The sequence below is a fragment of the Cnephaeus nilssonii genome (genome assembly GCF_951640355.1).
Source record: "Cnephaeus nilssonii genome assembly, chromosome: 11".
Lineage (NCBI taxonomy): Eukaryota > Metazoa > Chordata > Mammalia > Chiroptera > Vespertilionidae > Cnephaeus > Cnephaeus nilssonii.
In genome coordinates this window covers 86,447,913-86,468,140 of record NC_137082.1, presented here as the reverse complement: position 1 = coordinate 86,468,140, position 20,228 = coordinate 86,447,913, and the positions used below count along the sequence as shown (strand labels likewise).

General features: G+C 39.2%; 2 protein-coding genes across 2 annotated transcripts in view; one reads left to right on the top strand and one right to left on the bottom strand.

The window, feature by feature from the left end:
• DCC (DCC netrin 1 receptor) overlaps positions 1-20,228 on the bottom strand; it is a gene marked incomplete at both ends in the record, with an annotated part of 938,651 nt that overhangs the window by 13,053 nt on the left and 905,370 nt on the right. The window contains one exon of the mRNA XM_079784846.1: positions 12,763-12,972. Coding sequence (XP_079640972.1) covers positions 12,763-12,972 — 210 coding nt within the window. The remainder of the gene's footprint in view (positions 1-12,762; positions 12,973-20,228) is intronic.
• Positions 1-20,228, top strand: part of ZNF397 (zinc finger protein 397) — a 687,602-nt gene that overhangs the window by 521,542 nt on the left and 145,832 nt on the right. The gene's annotated exons all lie outside the window — the stretch shown is intronic.

Sequence of the window (20,228 nt, the reverse complement as noted above, 5' to 3'; positions counted from 1 at the left end):
ATGTAATAATTTCCACTTAAAAATCTATTTTATAAACATTGGAAATATTTCCCTTTATAAAGACAATTTGATTACCACAGAGGATTCTGTCTTTATAGTAAAGCCTTTATTACTCAGAACCAGATTTTTTAATAACCTGAAATAATTTATTTTTTCTCTGGTTTGATCTTTAATAGAAGTCATCAAATTGTACACACACTCACATAGGTATAATGACTATAACCAGAAATATAACTTCCAGATTACATTCTGAGGTTAGTACATTACCAATTTAACCCCAACTTTCCCAATATTCACATGTGTATCTCTCACACTGATCAAAGCACAACATGAATAGTATTTTCAAGGCATAAGAGCACTTTGAAAAGCTCAAAGAAACTTAGTGAGTTATGGTCATATTATTTTAAATTATTTTCAACTGTAAGAGTTAAACACCATCACCATGTCCACCCCAAAGGAAATCTATACCATTGAGGAAAACAGCCAAGAGAGCATTACCATTTTTACCATTGATCAACTTCTTTTCTGTATTTTGCTGCCATACTTCTAGGGGTAATCTACTGTACACTTGCACATTGACTATTAATTTATTCGCCACCACTCTCTCGCCACCTAGCTTTTGCTCTCACACATATATGTAAATGTCAGATATAAAGGTCATAAATACTCACATAACTTTTCAGCCTAATGAGTATCTGCCCTATTAACCTCTCTATGGGATTTGTTAGTAATTATGTTTCTTCAGCTCTAAGATTCACAGCAATATCACTGAAATTGAGATGCTTCTTACAAGTGATTTTGTACAATTATTATAGATAACTTTTCTTTTAACATTATACAACAAAATCGTCGGTAGACTCCAAAGGCAATGGCATCTTTATATACTTGAAGTGTTTAGAGGTAAAGTGAACGGATGTCCACAGTTTTATTTGAAATGCATTAAACATTAAGATAGGTGGCTAAATGAGTAAATATGTGGCAAAGAAAATATAAAAATTGTTAATTATAGAATATAGGTGGTGGATATATAGGAGTTCACTGTACAATCTTCCTGAGCATTTTATATTTTTATAATAAAACATTAGAAGCAAAAAATCTAAGGCATCTTTGAATCAAGGAACTATTATATTTAAAACTGCCGTTTCCTTTAAGTACTCCCCTTTTTTACCTTCTAAAAATTATACTGGCATTGTTCTCTTATCTCTAGTACCTGGTCTTTACTCCCTCATAAAAATATAGATTTACCTTAAATTTCAGTTTTCAAATTTCTTATTTTCCTTCAAATTCTTTCCTTGGGAGTTGTGATCTAATTCTGTCTACTATATGACAAAACTCTTAAATCTCTGAGAATGATGACCCCAAACTACTCTTCAGCTGTGACTTCCCTGTTGGATTCTTAACACTTTACCATATAAACTGTATATTTCCACTTGGATGTCCAACTGACCCAGCATACTTCACTGTCTCCCATTCCTTTTAAGGAGTAACTTCTCAACTCACTTCCCTCTTTCTGTTTGTTTATAACCATGTTCCCAAAGACAGCAACAGAGTCACCTTGGATTTCACCTTGTCCCTCACTCCTCATATCCAATTATTCACTCAGCCACCTGCTTCTTCTTTTGAAAGATAACTATTATGGCTGTCTCTTCCATCTAGTCTCACTGCCATAAATCTACATCACACAGCTTCTATCTCAATCTTGGTTTACCACTGGATCCTCCCACGGCTCTGTTTTCACTCACTGTACCCTGCCCTTTGCCAGCTTATTATCTCATAATTACTCTATAAATCACCCTCCCTAGCAAGACTGCTTTACCTACAGACTCTGAAAACATCTTGTACTTTCTCATCTCTGAGTTTTTACTTACTCTGTCCTTCTTCTTGGTACACTTTTGTGATTCTCCAGCAATCAGGTAAGAGAATAAATATTATAACAATGCAGAACAAGACTTATATCTTGCCCCTGCCCTTAATAACTGTGACCTTGGAGAAGTTATTCAATGCTTTTGTACTCGGGGTTCAGACCCTATAAATTGACTTGACCTACTTTATAGAGATAGTGTGGGATTTAAGGAAAAGACATGCACAAAATGGCATTCTCCCAGTCCTTAGTTTATACATAACATAGATTTGGCAACGGATAAACATTTATGTATTATAAAATGATTTCTATTTTGCTCTGAGCTGTCCAGAAATGCAATTTTCTGAAAATAGTCAATTCCCTAAAGATACTAGTTAACTGAGATTTTATTTTTCTTTATCTGCAGTGGAACTAAATGCCAATGAAAATATCTGACTAATTCTGTCATGCTGGACCAAGAAGAAGAGCTCTTTGAGCCCACACATGGGAAATTATTTATGAGAACAACATGTTTATATGCAATGTTTCATAAACTCTTCAATATTCAACATATTCTGCAGCATGAAGTTTCTGAATATTTTATATCTATAAAATGATTGGAAGCTAGTTCTGAAAAAATAGGCTGTAGGCTATCTTATATTGGGGTTAGAAATAAGCCCACATCATCTTTGGGCTTTTGACAATATGTAGATATTTATTCTAGTGTTCTAATCTGAACTAGAACTTTCCCAGTTGGATATGTTGGGCCAACTCAAATATGAAAAAAAAAATGTGATCAATACATATTTGGAAAGGAAACTAAAAAACTGTCAAAATTAAAACCAATTTTTCAGCTGGTAGCTCAATTTTGAAAATGAAATGTATTTCAATAAACACTGCCTTTATAATTATTTAAAGTGTGTGTACACATTTTTTTGGAACACCCTATATTTTCTGTAAATGACACAAAGGTGTCAGCAATGTCTCACCTGTGTTCAATAAGGAATAACCTCTTTTCCCCACTTTCAACAACTCACTTCCTGCTCCTCACTTCTTACTCCTCCTTGCCCTCATATTCTTTTTGCAGAAGGTTCATGCTGGGGATAGCTAAGTGGGAAATTAAGGCTGAGCTCTAAGAAATTCCATAGACTTTGGACACATTAAATTGGCTCATGGTGAGAAGCAATTCAGGAGATGCAGTGTTTACGAGAGGAAGTCAGGCACGTTGCCACCAAACCTGTGACCCTATAGGACGTAAATCCTTATTGGGCTTGCAGAGCAAACATGCATAACGGTTGGTGGAGACACAGATGAAGAAATTGGAAGGGAAAGGCTATTAAATGCAGTTTGATCATTTAAAGCTGCTGCTGGAAGATTGTTTCCTGGCTGCTGGGTAAATTTATGATTTGAAAAAGACATGCCCAATTGGAAGAGGCCATGGCTTGCTCAAGACTCAGGAAATAATGTTCAGATTGCTCCGAGCAGCTGTCCTGCTCTTCTCTGCTCACCATGTTGTCTTTCTTGCAAGGGCCCGATTCACTGGCTCCCTTTCTCTGGTGCATGTACTTGTGATGAAATACAACACTCAGGAGTTAGACCTTGTTTCATCACCAGCCATGGAACCATTGACATTGACTTTAACCTCCTCCCACCTGACCTCACTGCTCCTTAATATAAGGCATTGGAGACTTCACTGGGCCAAATGTATACAGTAATGTGGTTCCTGATCATATCAAATCAGGACTTCCTGAATTCAGTGCTAACATCTTTAACTAGCCTAATTCATGGTCACAATCCTTTACTCCTTAAAAAAAGATGAAACCAACCCTTTCCAGACTAGATTTTACTTTCCCCATTGATAGTTGTGGGAAATTGCAACATGAAGAGGTCAAATGACTTACTCAAGGCTGACTCAGCCGATAGCCAGGGAGCTGGGTCCTAGGGGAGTTTTATAATTCTCCTCGGGTAAGTTGCCTTTCAGTCACAGGTTGCTCTGCCAGTGAAGAGACCTGGAAAGTGGGTGGAGCTCTCCCTGCCACATGGCCAGGCCACCTGCCTCTCACCTGCACTGTGGTCACCATCAGCTCAGACCCGTGTGCACAGGCAGCCCGTTTCTCTTACCCGACGGAGGTACCTCTCTGAAGAGTAGCCAAAAAGGAAAATAATCAAACAGATCACTATGATTTTAAATGCAATACCAACTGAAACTATAGGTTAAGTTAGCAATCTTGGACTTTAAAGGCTAACACATGACTGTAGTGTAAAATATTCCATTTCTATTAAAAATCCCGACGCTGATGACCACAGTAGAAAGATATGAACAACTGGGGAAGGAAACAGAAAATGTGAAAGAATATTAAAGAGGGCAATTTGGAGGAGATATGAAAAGAGCAGTCATTTGAAGTTCCATTATTCTTATAAGTCTCTAATATGCAATTATGTCATAATATGTCTCTCATTTTGAAATCAATTGGGCTTACTTATCATTGCTTTTCACACACACACACAAAGAAGCTTGTTAAAATCTCCTTTACCACAAATGGTAAAGGCATTCTCTTTGGAGAGCCTTGATGTTCCAGTAAATAGGTTCTTGCAATAAGAACATCAATCCTGCAAGCCTACGATAAAAGTCAACGCTGTAAAACACACGAGATGTAAAACACATGGCACTTGAATTCTTCGTTCAGTTCTGCCAGTAGGATCAAAGTTACAAACATCCAGAAGCATAGCTTTAAATGTTTTTACACATTCTTTTAGATGTTACAGGTCACATCTTTAGAAATACTTTGCTGATGGTTAAATTCTCACTTGATTTTCATATCACAGATTTTGGGTTTTCATTGTGTTAGATTTCTCACAACACATTTTCAATGGTCCATTAGCACAGAGTTTTATGTGGACACGTTTTGTTTGTTTCTTTCAAAATTTCGCCTTGTTTTTTCAAGGAGAAATTGGGAAACTATAAAGCCTGACACTAATTGATAAACTATAAAGAACTCTGTCAACTGCTTAAAATCTTTATTCAAATAAAAATCTTTCATTTATGTTATTTCACAAAGCAAAGAAAAATCACAGAGAGAATATCCATCCACTCTTATTACTGCAGTAATTAAGACTGTTAGAGTTCAGTATCTTTTAAAGAGGAAAGACTAATTTCACAGATGAGAATAAGCAGGATTGAGGGGAGCAAAATCAATTCCCCAACTGGCAGAATGAAGAGATTAATCCTCAAGACTCTATTTCCATGGAGCTGCACACCCTGCTTTTAAGAACAAAGTGGATGCTACTCTTCTTCATTTTACTAGGATGTCACTGCGTGCCTGTTTATTTTCACAAAGTTAAATTATTAAATGGAATTTCCAGGGATGGTGCTTTCATATTGCTTTTCCACTCCATGCAATTTACTTTCACTTTAGCCTGAGGTGTTAGTTATCATTAGGAACACTTAGCATTTTCTAATCAAATGGTCATGGATCTGGAAATCATTTGATCTTACCTGCATTTATCATCAATATCTAAACTTTTTACTGACTCTCAGGTTGCCTTGTTTCACTTATAATCATCATGAGACTTAAAATTGAAACCTGAATTCAATTTTTGGCTTACCTTTATTATTCTATTCTGGCACACTCAAGAAATATTTACAGAGTGTCTGTTATATGTAAGTGCTTGTATAAAGGTCCCAAGAATAATGATACATGGTTCTGGAACAGTTACAAGCTATTCAACCCCTCTGAATATCTACCTCTGCAGCTATACTGGTGATAATAGTTAAGCCTCAGGTAGGCATGAATTCACTCGGAAATGACCTCAATAAACTATAAAAGGTGACAAAATTAAAGCATCAACCTTATTAATTTCATCTAAGCTGGTTTTTAAAAAGACATTTTGACCCTCATGGTATTTCATAAATAACAAAAGCTATATAGCAGTTAGTTAACCATGTGACTTATCAGGTCCTTAGGAAATGGGAAAGGAATATTTTCTGCTTTGAAAACAACCTTTTGCTCCCACTTTCCCTCACCATTCTCTGCTACTTACAAGGTCGCCCACTCCACAGTATAGTCCAAGGACATTCTTCTTAAATTATGGAGCCTACTAGGTAACAAAGTTTTGAAAACAGACTTTTTGAAAAATTTCTTTTATGATTATCTAGATGGCAATTCAATACTTTAGCCTTTGAGTTTAATTGTCTATTAAGTTCCTAATTAGCCTCAATTATATATCCTATATAATAAAAGCTTAATATGCAAATCAACCGAATGGCAGAACGACCGGTCACTATGACACACACTGACCACCAGGGGGCAGACACTCAACGCAGGAGCTTCCCCCAGCCCGCAGGCCCCAGGCCAGGCAAGGTGGGTGCCAGCGGTCCCCCCCCACCCCCCGTCCCCCACCGATTGCCCCACCAGTCGCCCCGCAGAGGGAGGCGACCGGTGGTGGTGGCAGGGCTGGCTTGCGAGTGGGTGGTGATGGGGGGTGGGGCCACCCCCCTATCGCCCTGCTGGTTGCCCCACAGATTGGCCCTGATCGCCAGCCAGGCTTCGGCCTACCCATGCGCGAATTTCGTGCACTGGACCTCTAGTATGTATATAATCTAGTAATTTTTGGGGTAATATTTTCTCTTATTTTTTAATTGGGCAGAAATTTGATCAAAAGGATTCAAATTGGGACTCAATTGTGGTCATCCACTCCCTCCTCCCAAAAGCTTTCCTCAATTCTAAAAAAATACCAGCCATTTGAATCTCCTTGATCCTCACATTCTAAGCACAATCTGATAATATTCTCATGTGTCTTAACTTTTATTTTCATTTTATACTTCCTTCTGCTCATCTTTACTTTTATTATTGGACTCCAAAGCCTTGGCTATCCATCGTGTCTGGTACTGAAAGCAACAAATATCAACTCCCTGGTTCCCTACCTTCCTGTAAAGAACTGTGCAGGTCGGTCAGGTGAATTTAAGAACAAAGGAGCTATTCCAGGGGACTTGGCTAGTCCCAACTCTTGCTATAATATCTTTACTCCATTTAGCCTCCATAAAGGACTAAAACATTTACTCAAATACTAAACTACATGAGCCTACCTGCCATAAGACAGTTATTTTTGGGGAATATTTAATTAGGATCATCCAAGAAGTCTTCTTGTAGAGACAAAAAAAAAAAAAAAAAAAAAGCCAATTCAAGAATAAGTGTTCACATGACGAAGAAAGTGAAATAAAATCCTTTGTTTTCCTTCTATGTTATATTGTTTTGAGTTCTTTGAATTTTAGCCATTAGCTCAGTTGTTGACCTTGGGCAAGCTGCTTTGCTTTTCAGGCCTCAGCTTTGTTACCTACAAATGAGGCAGCAGACATGTGGCTTCCTCATAAAGAATTCTCTAGAAGTTGTTTCCCTCTCTGAGATTATTAGCAGAGCTCTTTCCTACATATGGAATGCCATAATAGAGGAAATAGTAATTTATTAAAATACCAAGTACGTTCCAGAGTCACAAATATTGGTGCCATATAAGGCAACTTTAACTTAAATACTTTTTTTACCAAGGGATAATTTAGGATGACTAGACCAAAGCAAATCACATTTCATCTATCAAAAATATCACTCAGAGATGAGAATAGGCCAATTCCAAGGAGCTACTAAAACAAAACAAACAGAAAACCACACAGATGAGCTTACACATAAGATGGAATTTGAAAAGGCAGTAGTTTAATTTTCTACCCTAGAATGGATTGATGTTATTGGTTCCAATACTGCCAGATCAACATACCCCTCGTACTTAGCTGTGCCAATGATTTATTTGATCTGACTGGCCCGAAAAGTGACCGTCTTGTTTCACCTGCTAGAGGATGTCTGATCTCCCGTGACCTCTTCCTCTGACTGGGGTCAGCAGAACAGAACACGCATGGGGCATCCTTGCTGAACACCCCAGACAGTGGCCTACAAGTGGCCCAGGAAAAGCAATTGTATTAATGCATTCGAGTAATTTATTGGCGGTTTTGTGTGATAGCATATTTACTGAAACGAGGCCTATCATAAAGATCAGGTTGGAGCAGGAACACATGATTTCCCGACCAGCCAGGTAAGATAAATCAAGTGCCTTTTCTGTCCCCTGCAGCCACCTGCACCCACTCCTTGTCCTCCGCGCTCAGACAAATTGAAGCGCATGCCACAATTTGCAGAGGGAAAATCAAACTCAATTTCGCAGGACAATGAAGTGAGTTTTGGTCTTGTCATGTCCACTGACATATTGATCCCTAGAAGATTGAAAAGATGAGACTGTTCTAGGGTCTGGCTTTTACAAATAAAAATGCATAGAAATGCAATGTGTACATGAAGGACAATAGGGCATTTATGCAGCTTTGCAAAGACGCAAGAACTCGGGGGCTCATGTTGCAAAACGGCGTACGGTGTAAAAGGCCCCCATGAAAGGGTCCGGTTTTATTTCCCTTTAGAATTACAGCCCGGAAGACAAATGGTCTCCTAATCCAGGTTCATTTAAAGTGCAGCCGATCATTTCATCGCTGAAAGGAATTTGCACTGGTGAAGAAAAAAGCCCCACCTTACCGTGGCCTTTTGTCGAATACGTGTCAGATCTATAGAGCCCTCAGCCCAGCGCTCCATCAAACATCTTCCATTTAGCCTGAAAGGGACTAAGCCACATCCCTCACATGTCCACCCTGGGATTTGCAAAGTGCTGTGACTGCAGCCCCCGATTGTGTGAACACCACAGGTTATTCACGTCTGTGGAGGAAGCATCAAGAAACGGAACCACATCCTGGCCGGTTGGGTTAAGTGGATGGAGCGTTGACCTGTGGACTGAAGAGTCCCAGGTTTGATTTGGGTCCAGGGTTGTGGGCTTGATCCCCAGTGTGGGGCGTGCAGGAGGCAGCCGATCAATGATTCCCTCTCATCATTGATGTTTCTATCTCTCTCTCCATCTCATTTCCTCAATGAAATATATGTATTTTAAAAAGAAACAGAACCGCTTTATCATGAGGTGATGATGAAATTGTAAGAAACACAATAAAACACCCCAGAGTCTAGTAAGCGAAATTTCCAAATCAGCAGGTGGAAGGAAAACAAACAAACAAACAAACAAACAAAACCAAAGGGATGGGTCTGTGTGTTTGGGGAGGCAGATTTCAGGTGCTATGAAAACAGGGTGACTTCCTAACTCCCACTCGCTATGGAAACACCGCACAGTTCTCTGCCACTCCGTGAAGACCGTTCCCTCACAATGGTGCTGCCCTGTGCCTCATATACACTGAGTGGCCAGGCTATTATGGTCTCTGAACTCATAATAATCTGACCACTCAGTGTGTATGTGTGTATGTATATGTGTGTGTGTGTGTGTGTGTGTGTGTGTGTGTGTATGTATACACACACACACACACACACACACACACACACACACACACACACACAGGCCTGGTGCATGAACTCGTGCATGAACTCGTGCATGGGTGGATGGGTGAAGTCCGGCCAGCCTGGCGAGGGGGAGGGGACATCAGCGGTTAGCCAGCCTGCCTGCTGGTTGAACTCCTGGTCGAGGGGACAATTTGCATATTAGCCTTTTATTATATAGGATATACACTGAGTGGCCAGATTATTACGTGTTCAGAGATCATAATAATCTGGCCGCTCAGTGTACAAGTGCTGCGAACACAGCTGCGTGTCTCAGTGGAAGGCAAACAGGTCAATGACGCCCGTGAACACCCACCCGTGGGAAGGGCAGAGGGAAGGAGCATGTTCATCGATCCTAATTCTCAGGTTTCAGAGCAGAAAGAGCTTTTCGTCAGGCAGGATCTTTAAAACATTATAGCAGGGCCCCACTCGAGAGGAATTACTTGTGTTAAGTAAAGATACAGTCATTAGTACTTACACGGCCTTTTATTGTGAAACCCAGAGAAAATTTCTTTGAGATGTGTTTTTTTTTTTCAGCCGACAAGAGAATGACTTCACTTCATCAATCAGTTTGACTAGAGTAATGATTTTCTTAGAATTAAAATTGGTTGAAAGCTCTAAGTATTTCATTTTTTAGGCTGAGACACATGTAGTTAATGTCACAGCTAATACATTTGTCAGTCAGCTAATTTTCTTTTTCTATTAGAATAAGTAAACATCAGCGCTTTCTTAAAAGCATACTATTTACCATGTGTCAGGAGCAATGCAGGGAGGACTTATTTGAAAATCACGAGGTAGGACATTATGAAATGAACTGGAATTGCAGGCAGACAATGAAGGAGAAACTGAAAGGAAAAGGCATTTAACGATTCCAAAGTGCTGGCCGGGTGTGCCACAAGGTGCGTGGGGGAGGGGGTGTTTAAAGGGAAAAGATGAAAACTATAAAATCAAGCCCAAAACGCAAGACACGGACGCTGGAAAATATGAAAGACGCTACGGCTTTTACGAAAGTTCAAATAAAAACAAGAATGAGAGTGAAACAAAAGAGAGCTCATAAATGTACAATGAGAATAAAAAGAAAATGAGATCTTGCCCACATGACATAAAATCAGAGAATGGTTCTTCTTAGATGCTTGTTATTTGAGAGAATAGGTGTAGAGATTGAGGAACAAACTCTGTTTCAAAGCTTTTAAAGACATAATATACCCGCTTATGCTACGGTGTGTCAGATTTTGTTTACGGCAGCTGTAGTATTTTTATAACTAGAAGGAAACAATGACTAATAAAGAACAATGGCCTTACTTTGTCCTGTCTCCTGACAGGTGCTCATCCTAAAATTAGAGTTCTTTGGAGCATGAGGTGATCTCCAAACTGTGTGTCCCAAACCAAACATTGCCACCACCATAAAATGTTCATGTAACATGGACTCCAGAGAATCATTTTCAGCTTTTTTTTCTCTCTATGTAACACAGTTACTAAAAACCTCCACTCTACTTGCAAGTAGAGAGAATAGTTAACAGTACAAAGTACCATAGCACTTTCGTTTTTGTAATAAAAATTACGTTCTTCAGCATAGGATAGTTAAATCTCTTACGTTTCCTTTAAAAAATGTGAGTGAAGAAACAAAAAATAGTAATAATACTGTGATAAGTTTGTATGGTGACAGATGATTACTAGAATTAGCGGGATGATCACATTATAAAGTGTAAAAATGTCAAATCATTTACTATATTGTACACCTGAAACTCATCTAATACTGTGTACCAACTATGCTTTAAAAAAGGCTTGTGAAGAAAGGGTATTCCTTAACTCAGCATTATTTCAGATGTTTCCATTTTTCTCCTTTTTATCAGTTTTGGAATAATTTAATCTGATAGATTTTTAAATTTCTCTCTCTCTTTTTTGTTGTTGTTGTTATTAAATGAACACAAACCGAGAGCTACAAATGAGTTCCTAACATTTCGGAACCCATGCTTTCTGCAAAGAGTAGGAAAGGGTGCATCAACTCTTACTGGCTGTGGAGCCTTAAACATGCTACTTCAGTTCCCCGTGTCCCAGCTTCCATATCCGGGAGGTGGGGCTAAGGAAGTAGCTACTCTCGAAATTGTGTTGAGGATCCAAAGCAATGTTACACATCTCCTGGAGCAGGCCAGTCACAGAGCTCATGCTCAGTGTGGGCTAGCTCATAGTAGTAGATGCAATTAAGCTGCCCTCTACCCTAAACACCAGGCCGGATGTGCACTGCGCATGTCAAGCAGTGGAACCCGCATCTCTCCTGAATGCGGGGTTCACCTCTCCACCCGCCTCTCAGGGTCTGGCCGCTGAGCATCCATACTGCACACCACATGGACGCTGCCAACACCGGAAGTGATGCGCTCAAACCAATGACTATGACGCCAGGAACAAGACACAGTCTTCATATCGATGTGAAGATAGCTCTCCTCAGTGCGATTGTATTTGTCCTAGTTTTGCAGTCATCAAGAGGCCTACGAACTAAAACAGTGGCTACAACTGCTGCGGGTCTGAATCTGAGTAACAGAAGCTTATTCATGGGCCTTTGCACAACGGCAGATCGGCCAGGCCAGCTGCCTTGGGCTATTAAGGGGCCACCTCTATTTTCTTGGAACCATCGAACTTCACTCTTATGTCTTATGTATTGGGTTGTTAAGAAGTATTCTAATATTCAAAATAATTGTAAGCACTAGTTTTTTTACGAATCTACGTATCTATCTACTGACGTACCTTTCACCCTATCTATCTGTTCCCAGCCCTCCAGCTCTTCCCTCTCCTCCTCTCTCCTCTCTCCTCTTTTTCTTCTTCTTCTTGTCTCCCTCACTTCTCCCCCCAAATCCCTAACAGAAATAAAAAGGAGTTCCGGTTCAGCTCCCCTGGGTACCAGCTGAGACACTGGAATGAAGACCTCCCTGGGAACTGGGGTCTCTGCTCCTCACCTCTGCCATTTGATACTCTTAGAAAGGCATCCTGGAGCGGCTAGTTCCTACCTATCTAAGTTTTGTTTTCTTTATTTCTGCAGCGAGGAAGTTGGATTCCGCACAGGTTCTGACACTCTTTCTGGCCCTGGAAGTCTGCAATAAGGATCCCCAGAGATGACTATTGAAAGGCACAGAGCAGAATGTGCTCTGAAAGGTGGTTTGCAGACTCTCGTGCCTCTAACTCTAGTTTTGGAGTCTAGCCTTAAATGCTAGGACCCATGTGGCAAACTGGAGAATCAGGAACTTTCCCCATATTTTCTCGTGGGCAGACCTACAGCCTGTATTAAAAGTACTCAACGGGCATCAGGATTAGTGAACAACTTCCCAAGGGAATGAAGGGCACCAACAAGCCAGCTGCTTTTAAGACAGCTATGTAAGAGCTGCACTACACACATCAGCACCAGACATGAGCACACAATCATTGCTGAAAACATATGCTGCATCCGGCCTTCTCAGGAACCCTCTTGGACGTAAGTAGAGGCATCAAAGATAACACTGTTTCCAATGTGACAAATGGGCGCTTTACCTGGCTGAGACAAGAGCGGCGTGTAAGGGACTTTCGGTTCTATTGCACTCATTGGCGGAGGTAGCAAGGGGTTAGCAAAGCTGCGGAGTGGATGCGTTGGTCGAACACAGGCTGTGGGGATGGTCCTGCTCGGCGCCTCCTCACTGCTGGGATGCTCAGGCTGGGCTGGGGGCATCATGGGTGGAGGTTGGGTGGCTGGTCCTTCATTCACTGCTGCAATGGAGAAGTGAAAATCCATTCATTATTCCAAGACAAAGCTAGGTCATCCGAGGGCCCCTGGATCAATGCAGAATGATATGCTAAGATCTGGCCAACCTCTTCTTCATGTTATGAGCATCCTCATTCTTCTTGGTATATTCATGGGATACGATAGCACTGCCCCTTTAACCCATAGAAATAGATCCAGCGAGACAGGCATCCATTTCTCAGGAATAGTAGTAAAGTATATACAGCACACACTACATTGCCTGAACTGTCTGGGCGCTGTAATCATAAGTGATGAAGCGAGAAAAAAGAGTTATTTCTCTCTTCATAAATGGCAATGTCAGTGAAATTCAATGTACCAAACCCAGCTACAGCTGCAATATTATCCAGCAGCCAATATGCCAATTTTTCTGTGATTTAAACATGCTATGCCAACTATCAAACACATCAGTTACCGGGTGTTAAAGGCATTGCTAATAAAATGATACAAATAATACCCCGATCATTATCTTCCATAACAAAATAGAAGCACATCCAACTAAAAAGTTAGACGAGGGGACGAGTCTGCGGGAACAAGCTGAATGCAGAATGGTCATTTTTCTCTTTTGTAGCAAACCTCGTAATTGGCCAGTAGATTGCTATAGTTGAAGAGGTTTCGCACAGTCATCTGTGACAGCCTTCGGGTATTTGGACAGTTTTTCATAAGGAAACACACCTTCCCCCCAGAGAACACAGTTGAATGGACTTAAACATTGGCAAGGCAGTTCCCCATGCTAAGGACACTGTGACTTGCCTTTATTCATTCAAAGGCAAAGTCAATAGGTCCACGTTAAACCACACAGGAAAAGAGCTGCATAGCAAGTAGAAGTGTTGATAAAATAAGAGTATTTCTGATTATTAATTTCTTAAGACAGTTCTATTGGGTAAGTTGGAAAAAAATGCAGTAACAGAAGATAATATCTCACTTCTGAAAAATAATTTTTAACCAGGAACTATTGCAAGATAATTACTTTGCGAGATAATTTTGAGACAACTCTCTGGGAGGCTCAGTGAGGTCAGCAAAGGGCAGAAGAGATAGAGAGAAAATCTGATAATGCTGAAGGGAGTAGAGATTAAGATACCAAAGAACAAGACATGCTATTAAAGATATGCAAAAGCGAAATGTGCCTTCGGAGGGAATATGATATTAAAACTCGTTTTTCTATATTCCGAAAGGGTTAGAGGTCCTTTGGGTCGCTAAGAAGCCTCGGGCTCACCCCATGCAAAGATGAGGATGAGGAGATAAAGGGTTGGCTGAAGACAGGATGTAGCAACATTGCAACCAGAGCCAGAAAACAGGCAAAAACTTGAAAAAACAACAACAACAACAACAACAAACAGTTCTTCAAAGAAGAAAAATGCAGCCAAGAGAGCAAAGTAGATAGGACTCTGGGGGCAAGAGGAGTGTGAACTGAAGGGCCTTATCCCTAAGCCAGGAAGTCCTGTTAAAAGTGGAGAGAGGGGCACATGCATGCAAAATGGCAAGAGCTGCAAGGAAAACATTAAGGCACATTCTTGTTGGTTCTCAGATAAGAGCAGAAGGGATGGGTCTTCAGGTAGGTATTATAGAGCTACATTCTACATGCTTGTTAGACTGTAAAGGGGAGAGGAACATGTGTGCTTGTGTTCAGTCAAGATTGTGTAACCTGTTGGATGAAAATACAGTTTTAGAGGTAAAGACAATTATAAAGCTATGACTGCAATAATATTCTATTGTCCAATGTTCTATTATCCAAATTAAAAAAAATATGTCTCCACTCTAGGTCAGAGAGAAGCAGCTGCAGGGACCTATATGTAGGTCTCTCCTCTTCATTACCAGTGGGCTGTTTTGTTTTTTTTTTTAAATATATTTTTTATTGATTTCAGAGAGGAAGGGAAAGGAAGAGAGAGAGAGAGAGAAACATCTATGATGAGAGGGAATCATTGGTGGGCTGCCTCCTGAATGCCCCCTACTGGGGACTGAGCCCACAACTGGGGCATGTGCCCTTGACCGGAATCGAACCCAGGACCTTTGAGTCTGTAGGCCGATGCTCTATCCACTGAGCCAAACTGGCCAGGGCAATGGGCTGGTTTTTGTTAAAGGGTTCATATTATCGTATTAAAAATACCTCTCTAGGGAAAGAAAGTTTGCAATTTTCCTCAGAAACCTACCTTAAGCAATTCCCTGAATCGAAGACGAGTTACAATTAATTCATACCATATTATTAAAATGGCTTTAGCCATTAAAAAAGTATTTCATGAGTTTTTTTTTATTCCTTCCATCATATTTTTCTTATTTCTCCTAAATTTTTGAAATGAAAGAGATCTGTGTTACCAGTAAAATATTATTGCAGTCATAGCTTTAATAAATTTTACATGCACATTTTTAGTCTTCTGAAATTTAGTTTTTTAAAATCCTCCAGCTTCACATTAATTCTGATGATGTCGCTGAATTTTGGGGGCTGCTCCCATTCTCCTTCTTTTTCATGGCATTGCTCATCAGCATCTGATACATAACAATTCTCTGTGGGCCCAGTCCTCCATCCTCAGGTGTTTGCCTGGCCACCATGATATTCCCATTGGAACCACCACGATGTGGCTCTTGACTTTGAGGGAAGTAATGGACAGGATGTAGCAACATAACAACCGGATGGACCTGCTCTTTAGTGAAATCAATCCTTACTACCAGACTTTGCGAAAAGGAAAATGCCGAATCTAATCTGCTAGGTGGCAATAGAAGGGCCCATCTTCATGACTAAATGTATAGGTGATTCATAAGGAACTGTTTTTGTTTTGTTCAATATGACAATTTTGCTTAATACCTTATTCAATGGACAAGGTACAGGATTCTATAGACAAATCACAGTTTTTATACTTTATATGGAGCAAAAGGAATGCTGTTCAGACATGGCTGACAGGTAAGGCAGGGAAAACTCTTAAACAAACACAGTATCATCTGCTCCACTGGAGGGAGGCTCTCATTTTAGATGAGCCCCTTCGGCCAGTCCAGGCACCAGCTGCAGGACTCCTATGTGAAGCAGATTGGCTCCTGACAGGACGTTAGCTGTGCTAAGAGCTCGGAAAGCAAAGAAAACCTCCATTCGCCCACAAAGTGCAGCCTCCCTGTAATTCAGAGAGTAAAACAAGAATCAAACGTGTTCCAGCAAGGCACTTGTTTGCAAAGGAAGAAATGTTAGAAATACATTGTACAAATAGCACACGATTACACAACGGAGTCAAATCTCAGGGCACTTGATAAAAATTTATGTCAACACATAAATCATTGCAACAGAATAACTGGCAAATATATTGCAGAAATGGAAATGAGGATTTTTCTTCTGTCTGAAATAGCAACATTTGAAGGAAATAAAGCATCCCCATGACTCTAGGCAAAGACACTTTGAGACATAAACACCTTTAGGAACGTGCTTCGTTCATGAGTCTCAGAAGAATAGCATCAGGCAATATTTCTGAGCAACCCCAGCTCCTCACAGCCTAGATTTTTTATAAGAACCTAGAGAAAAATCCATTAACTCCCTGCTATTATCTAGATCAAGTCCCATTGTTAGTTAATTTCCAATTGGGGGTAGAGCTGGAGCAGAAAAATAACACGGAAAAAGTTGAACAGCCTTCTCACGAAGACAATGCTCAAGTTGAAAGGAGCGATGGAAACCACCTGGCTTTCTCTACTCCCTGCCTGCTTCAAAGATGAAGAAGCGGGGGCACCAATTTTGTCGTGACTTGGCCCCAAGACTGTCTATGGGTTGAAGTTTTTTAAAGATGGCCCTGCTCCATATTTTCCAAGGACAACTCATTTGCCTACTGAGGCTGAGGTCAGGCCTGCAGTGCTTTGGTAGGAAAAGAAAATACCTGTCTATCAACACTGCATAAATCTCTGTCAATATATCACCAAATGTGTGTAATGCAAATACATTATATCATTCCCGCCCCCCCTTACGGTAGGAGAGAAATGCAGCTGTATCTGTGACTTCAGAAAGTAGTGTGTCTCTGGGTGCCGGGTTTCAGCGATTTATTTCTTGTAAAACTCAAAGGTCTTTCGGGTAACTTCGGAGGAAGAAGAGCCTGCACCTGCACACATTTTTCTCTTCCTACGTGTGCCTTTCACTGTTTCTCAAGGTGACTAATAAGACATCTCTAGCCGGAGTCATGAAGTGTTTTCTGCTTGAGAGAGAACAGGGATGTTTAGTGTTCTCCAAGGCATTTAGAAACCAATACTGAATGGCTGGGAGTTAACTGTTTCTGACAGTGATTTAGAGAATATTTAGTTTCCTAGAAAAGAGGGTGCTTATTTTTTTTCCTATGCAATCACTTGGAAACACATATTTGTTCCCATTCCTTTGGCATTGCACATAGCTCTGCTCAAAAGTCCTTGACGAATGACTACAGATATATTTTAAAAATCTATGACATCTAGGCATAGAAGAATGTCTATGCGTTTTGATTTTAGATGAGGTTCAAAAGCACTCTGTCAAGAATCCTTTATTTGTATACCTTTATATAATTGTTATATTATATGTATATTTTATATTTATATTATATATTATTTAAAAGTTATAGAACTACCTTTTCAATTATATCTACTTTTAAACAAATTAACAAAATAAAATCTACACAGGGACTAAAGTTTTTCTTTTCTTCCTTCTTTTGTTCCTTCCTTTCTTTCCTTATTCATTTTTTTCCCTTCCTTAATAAAGCTTATTTTTTAGAGCAGTTTTAGGTTCACAGCAAAACTGACTGGCAGACACAGAGGTATCTCTGCTTCCACATATACGCAGCTCCCCACACTATCTGAGTCCTGGCTCATGAGACTCTAACCACAGACAAAAACAAATTGTGTACTAGTTCATTTATTGTTTTCTTTTTCATTGAACTTTCACTTTTGGAATCATCCCCCCCCATGATTCAATGAGACAGTTTTGCATGCTGTACCAAATCAAGAAAGAAGGAAAAGAGTAAATGGGATACTGGATTTTCCTAAGGAGACTATGCCTTTAAATAAGGAAAAGAAATTACAGAAACACACTATGAATAAATAAAAGTTAATTTTTAATTTTAAAAAAAAGTAGTGAACTTGGGCTTATACCCGTCTTGCTGGAGTGAACAGATAAAGGTCATTCTACACATCCTTCCTACACATGCTTCTTAAAGTTAGAGAACATAAATGAAATCAAAAGAAAGTGGTAGGAAATGATCCAAAGAAAAAACTAAACTAAAACTGTAACTCTCTTTTCTGCTGGGGAGAGGTCATTTTAAAAGTTGAAGAGGGGATTTGTGGTTCTGAATTTGTTGACTGAAATTACCTTCCTAATTGTCCTGGCTTTTGGAAATTTTTAGTTATGGGACTTCCCACATTTTTCTCATTTAATTCCCTCCAATATGGTTTGAGGGACTATTTTCTCTCAAGTTTCTGCACACAACTCTATTCTGTAGATATGATGTGCACTGAGAAAAGGGAAAATAAACCGAATTCTCTCTTGGCAGATTTTTGATGCCTTTTAATTCTAGCCTTGCTGCATCTAACAATTTATGATTTGTTAGAGATATAGCTTACTTCACAAGTATATTTTATTGCTGTTACCATCTTCTCTATTACAAAACATCCTATTTCACATGAGCTGCTGAGTCACCTGTTCTTAACTAAGAGAAGAAAGCCATAAAATCGATTTTAAAATGTGCTTGAAGGGAAAAAAGTCAAATGGTACAGGAAAAATCATCAGAGTATATATAATAGCTTGAGGGTCTCTCCATTCCCACCTTTCTTCAAACAAATGAAATACTACTATCAGGATACAAAATCATAGCCAAAAATTAATTGTATTTCTATATATCCACACAAATTCTCAGAAAAAAAGTAAGAATATAATCTCATTTAAGGTAGCATCAAAATAAATACGTAGAAACAAATTAGTTAAAAGGGGAAATATTTACACATTGAAAACTACAAAACATTGATAGAAGACATTGAAGAAGATACAAACAAATGGAAAGCTAATCGGTGATCATCAATTAACAGAATTAATATTGTTAAAATGTCCATATTAACCAAGGTGATCTACAGATTTAATGATATTTTTCACAGAAATAAAAAAAAAATTTCTAAAAACTATAGACCCAACCAGTCAAATAAACCTTAAGAAAGAAGAACAAATCTGGAGTCATCACACTTCCTGATTTCAAATTATATTATAAAGCTATGGTGACCAAAATAGTATGGTATGGTCATAAAATATAAATCAATGGTATAGAATAGGAAGTTCAGAAATAAGCCCATTGACATATGGCCAATTAATTTGTGAAAAAGGAGCCAAGAATATACAGGGTGGGACAAAATTAGGTTAGAGTTGTTCATATGAAAAATAATACAATAATTAATAAATAATAATACAAAATAAACTGTATTTTGTATATTCACAATTGTAAACCTACTTTTGCTCCCACCCTGTACAATATAAAAACAATACTCTCTTTAATAAATGGTGCTGAGAAAATGAAACTGTCACATAAAAAAATAAAACCAGTCCCCTATCTTACACCAAACACAAAAACAACTCATAAAGGATTAAGGCCTTAAATTTAAGACCTGAAGCTATGAAACTCCTAAAAGAATATATAGGGGTAAGCTGTTTGACCCTGGCCTTAGCAATGGTTATTTAGATTTGACACTAAATGCAAAGGCACCAAAAGCAACAATAAGCAAAGGAGGAACCACATCAAATTTCAAAGCTCCAATACAGCAAAGGAAACCACAAACAAAATGAAAAGGCAATGTAAGGGGTGGTAGAAAATATTTGGAAACCATTTATCTGTTAAGGGGCGAATATTCAAAATAGATTAAAAAACTCATAAGAACTAGTATGCATGCATATAAGCATCACCAATGGACATAGACACCAGGGGGGTGAGGGCATGAGTGGGGGGTAGGGGGATGAGGAGGAATGGGGGGTAAAGACACATATGTAATAACTTAATCAATAAAAAAACAAACAAAACAAAACAAAACAACAAAACTACCAATTGTTAAAAGACAAAAAAAAAAAAATCTCCACACAAAACAAAACTCATAAAACTCAAAAGCAAAAATAATCCATTCAATAATATTTAAAAAATGGGCATAGGCACTGAATGGACATTTTTCCAAAGAAGACACACAATTGGGCAACCGGTACATGACAAGGTGCTTGGCATCACTAATCATCAGGGGAATGCAAATCAAAACCACAATG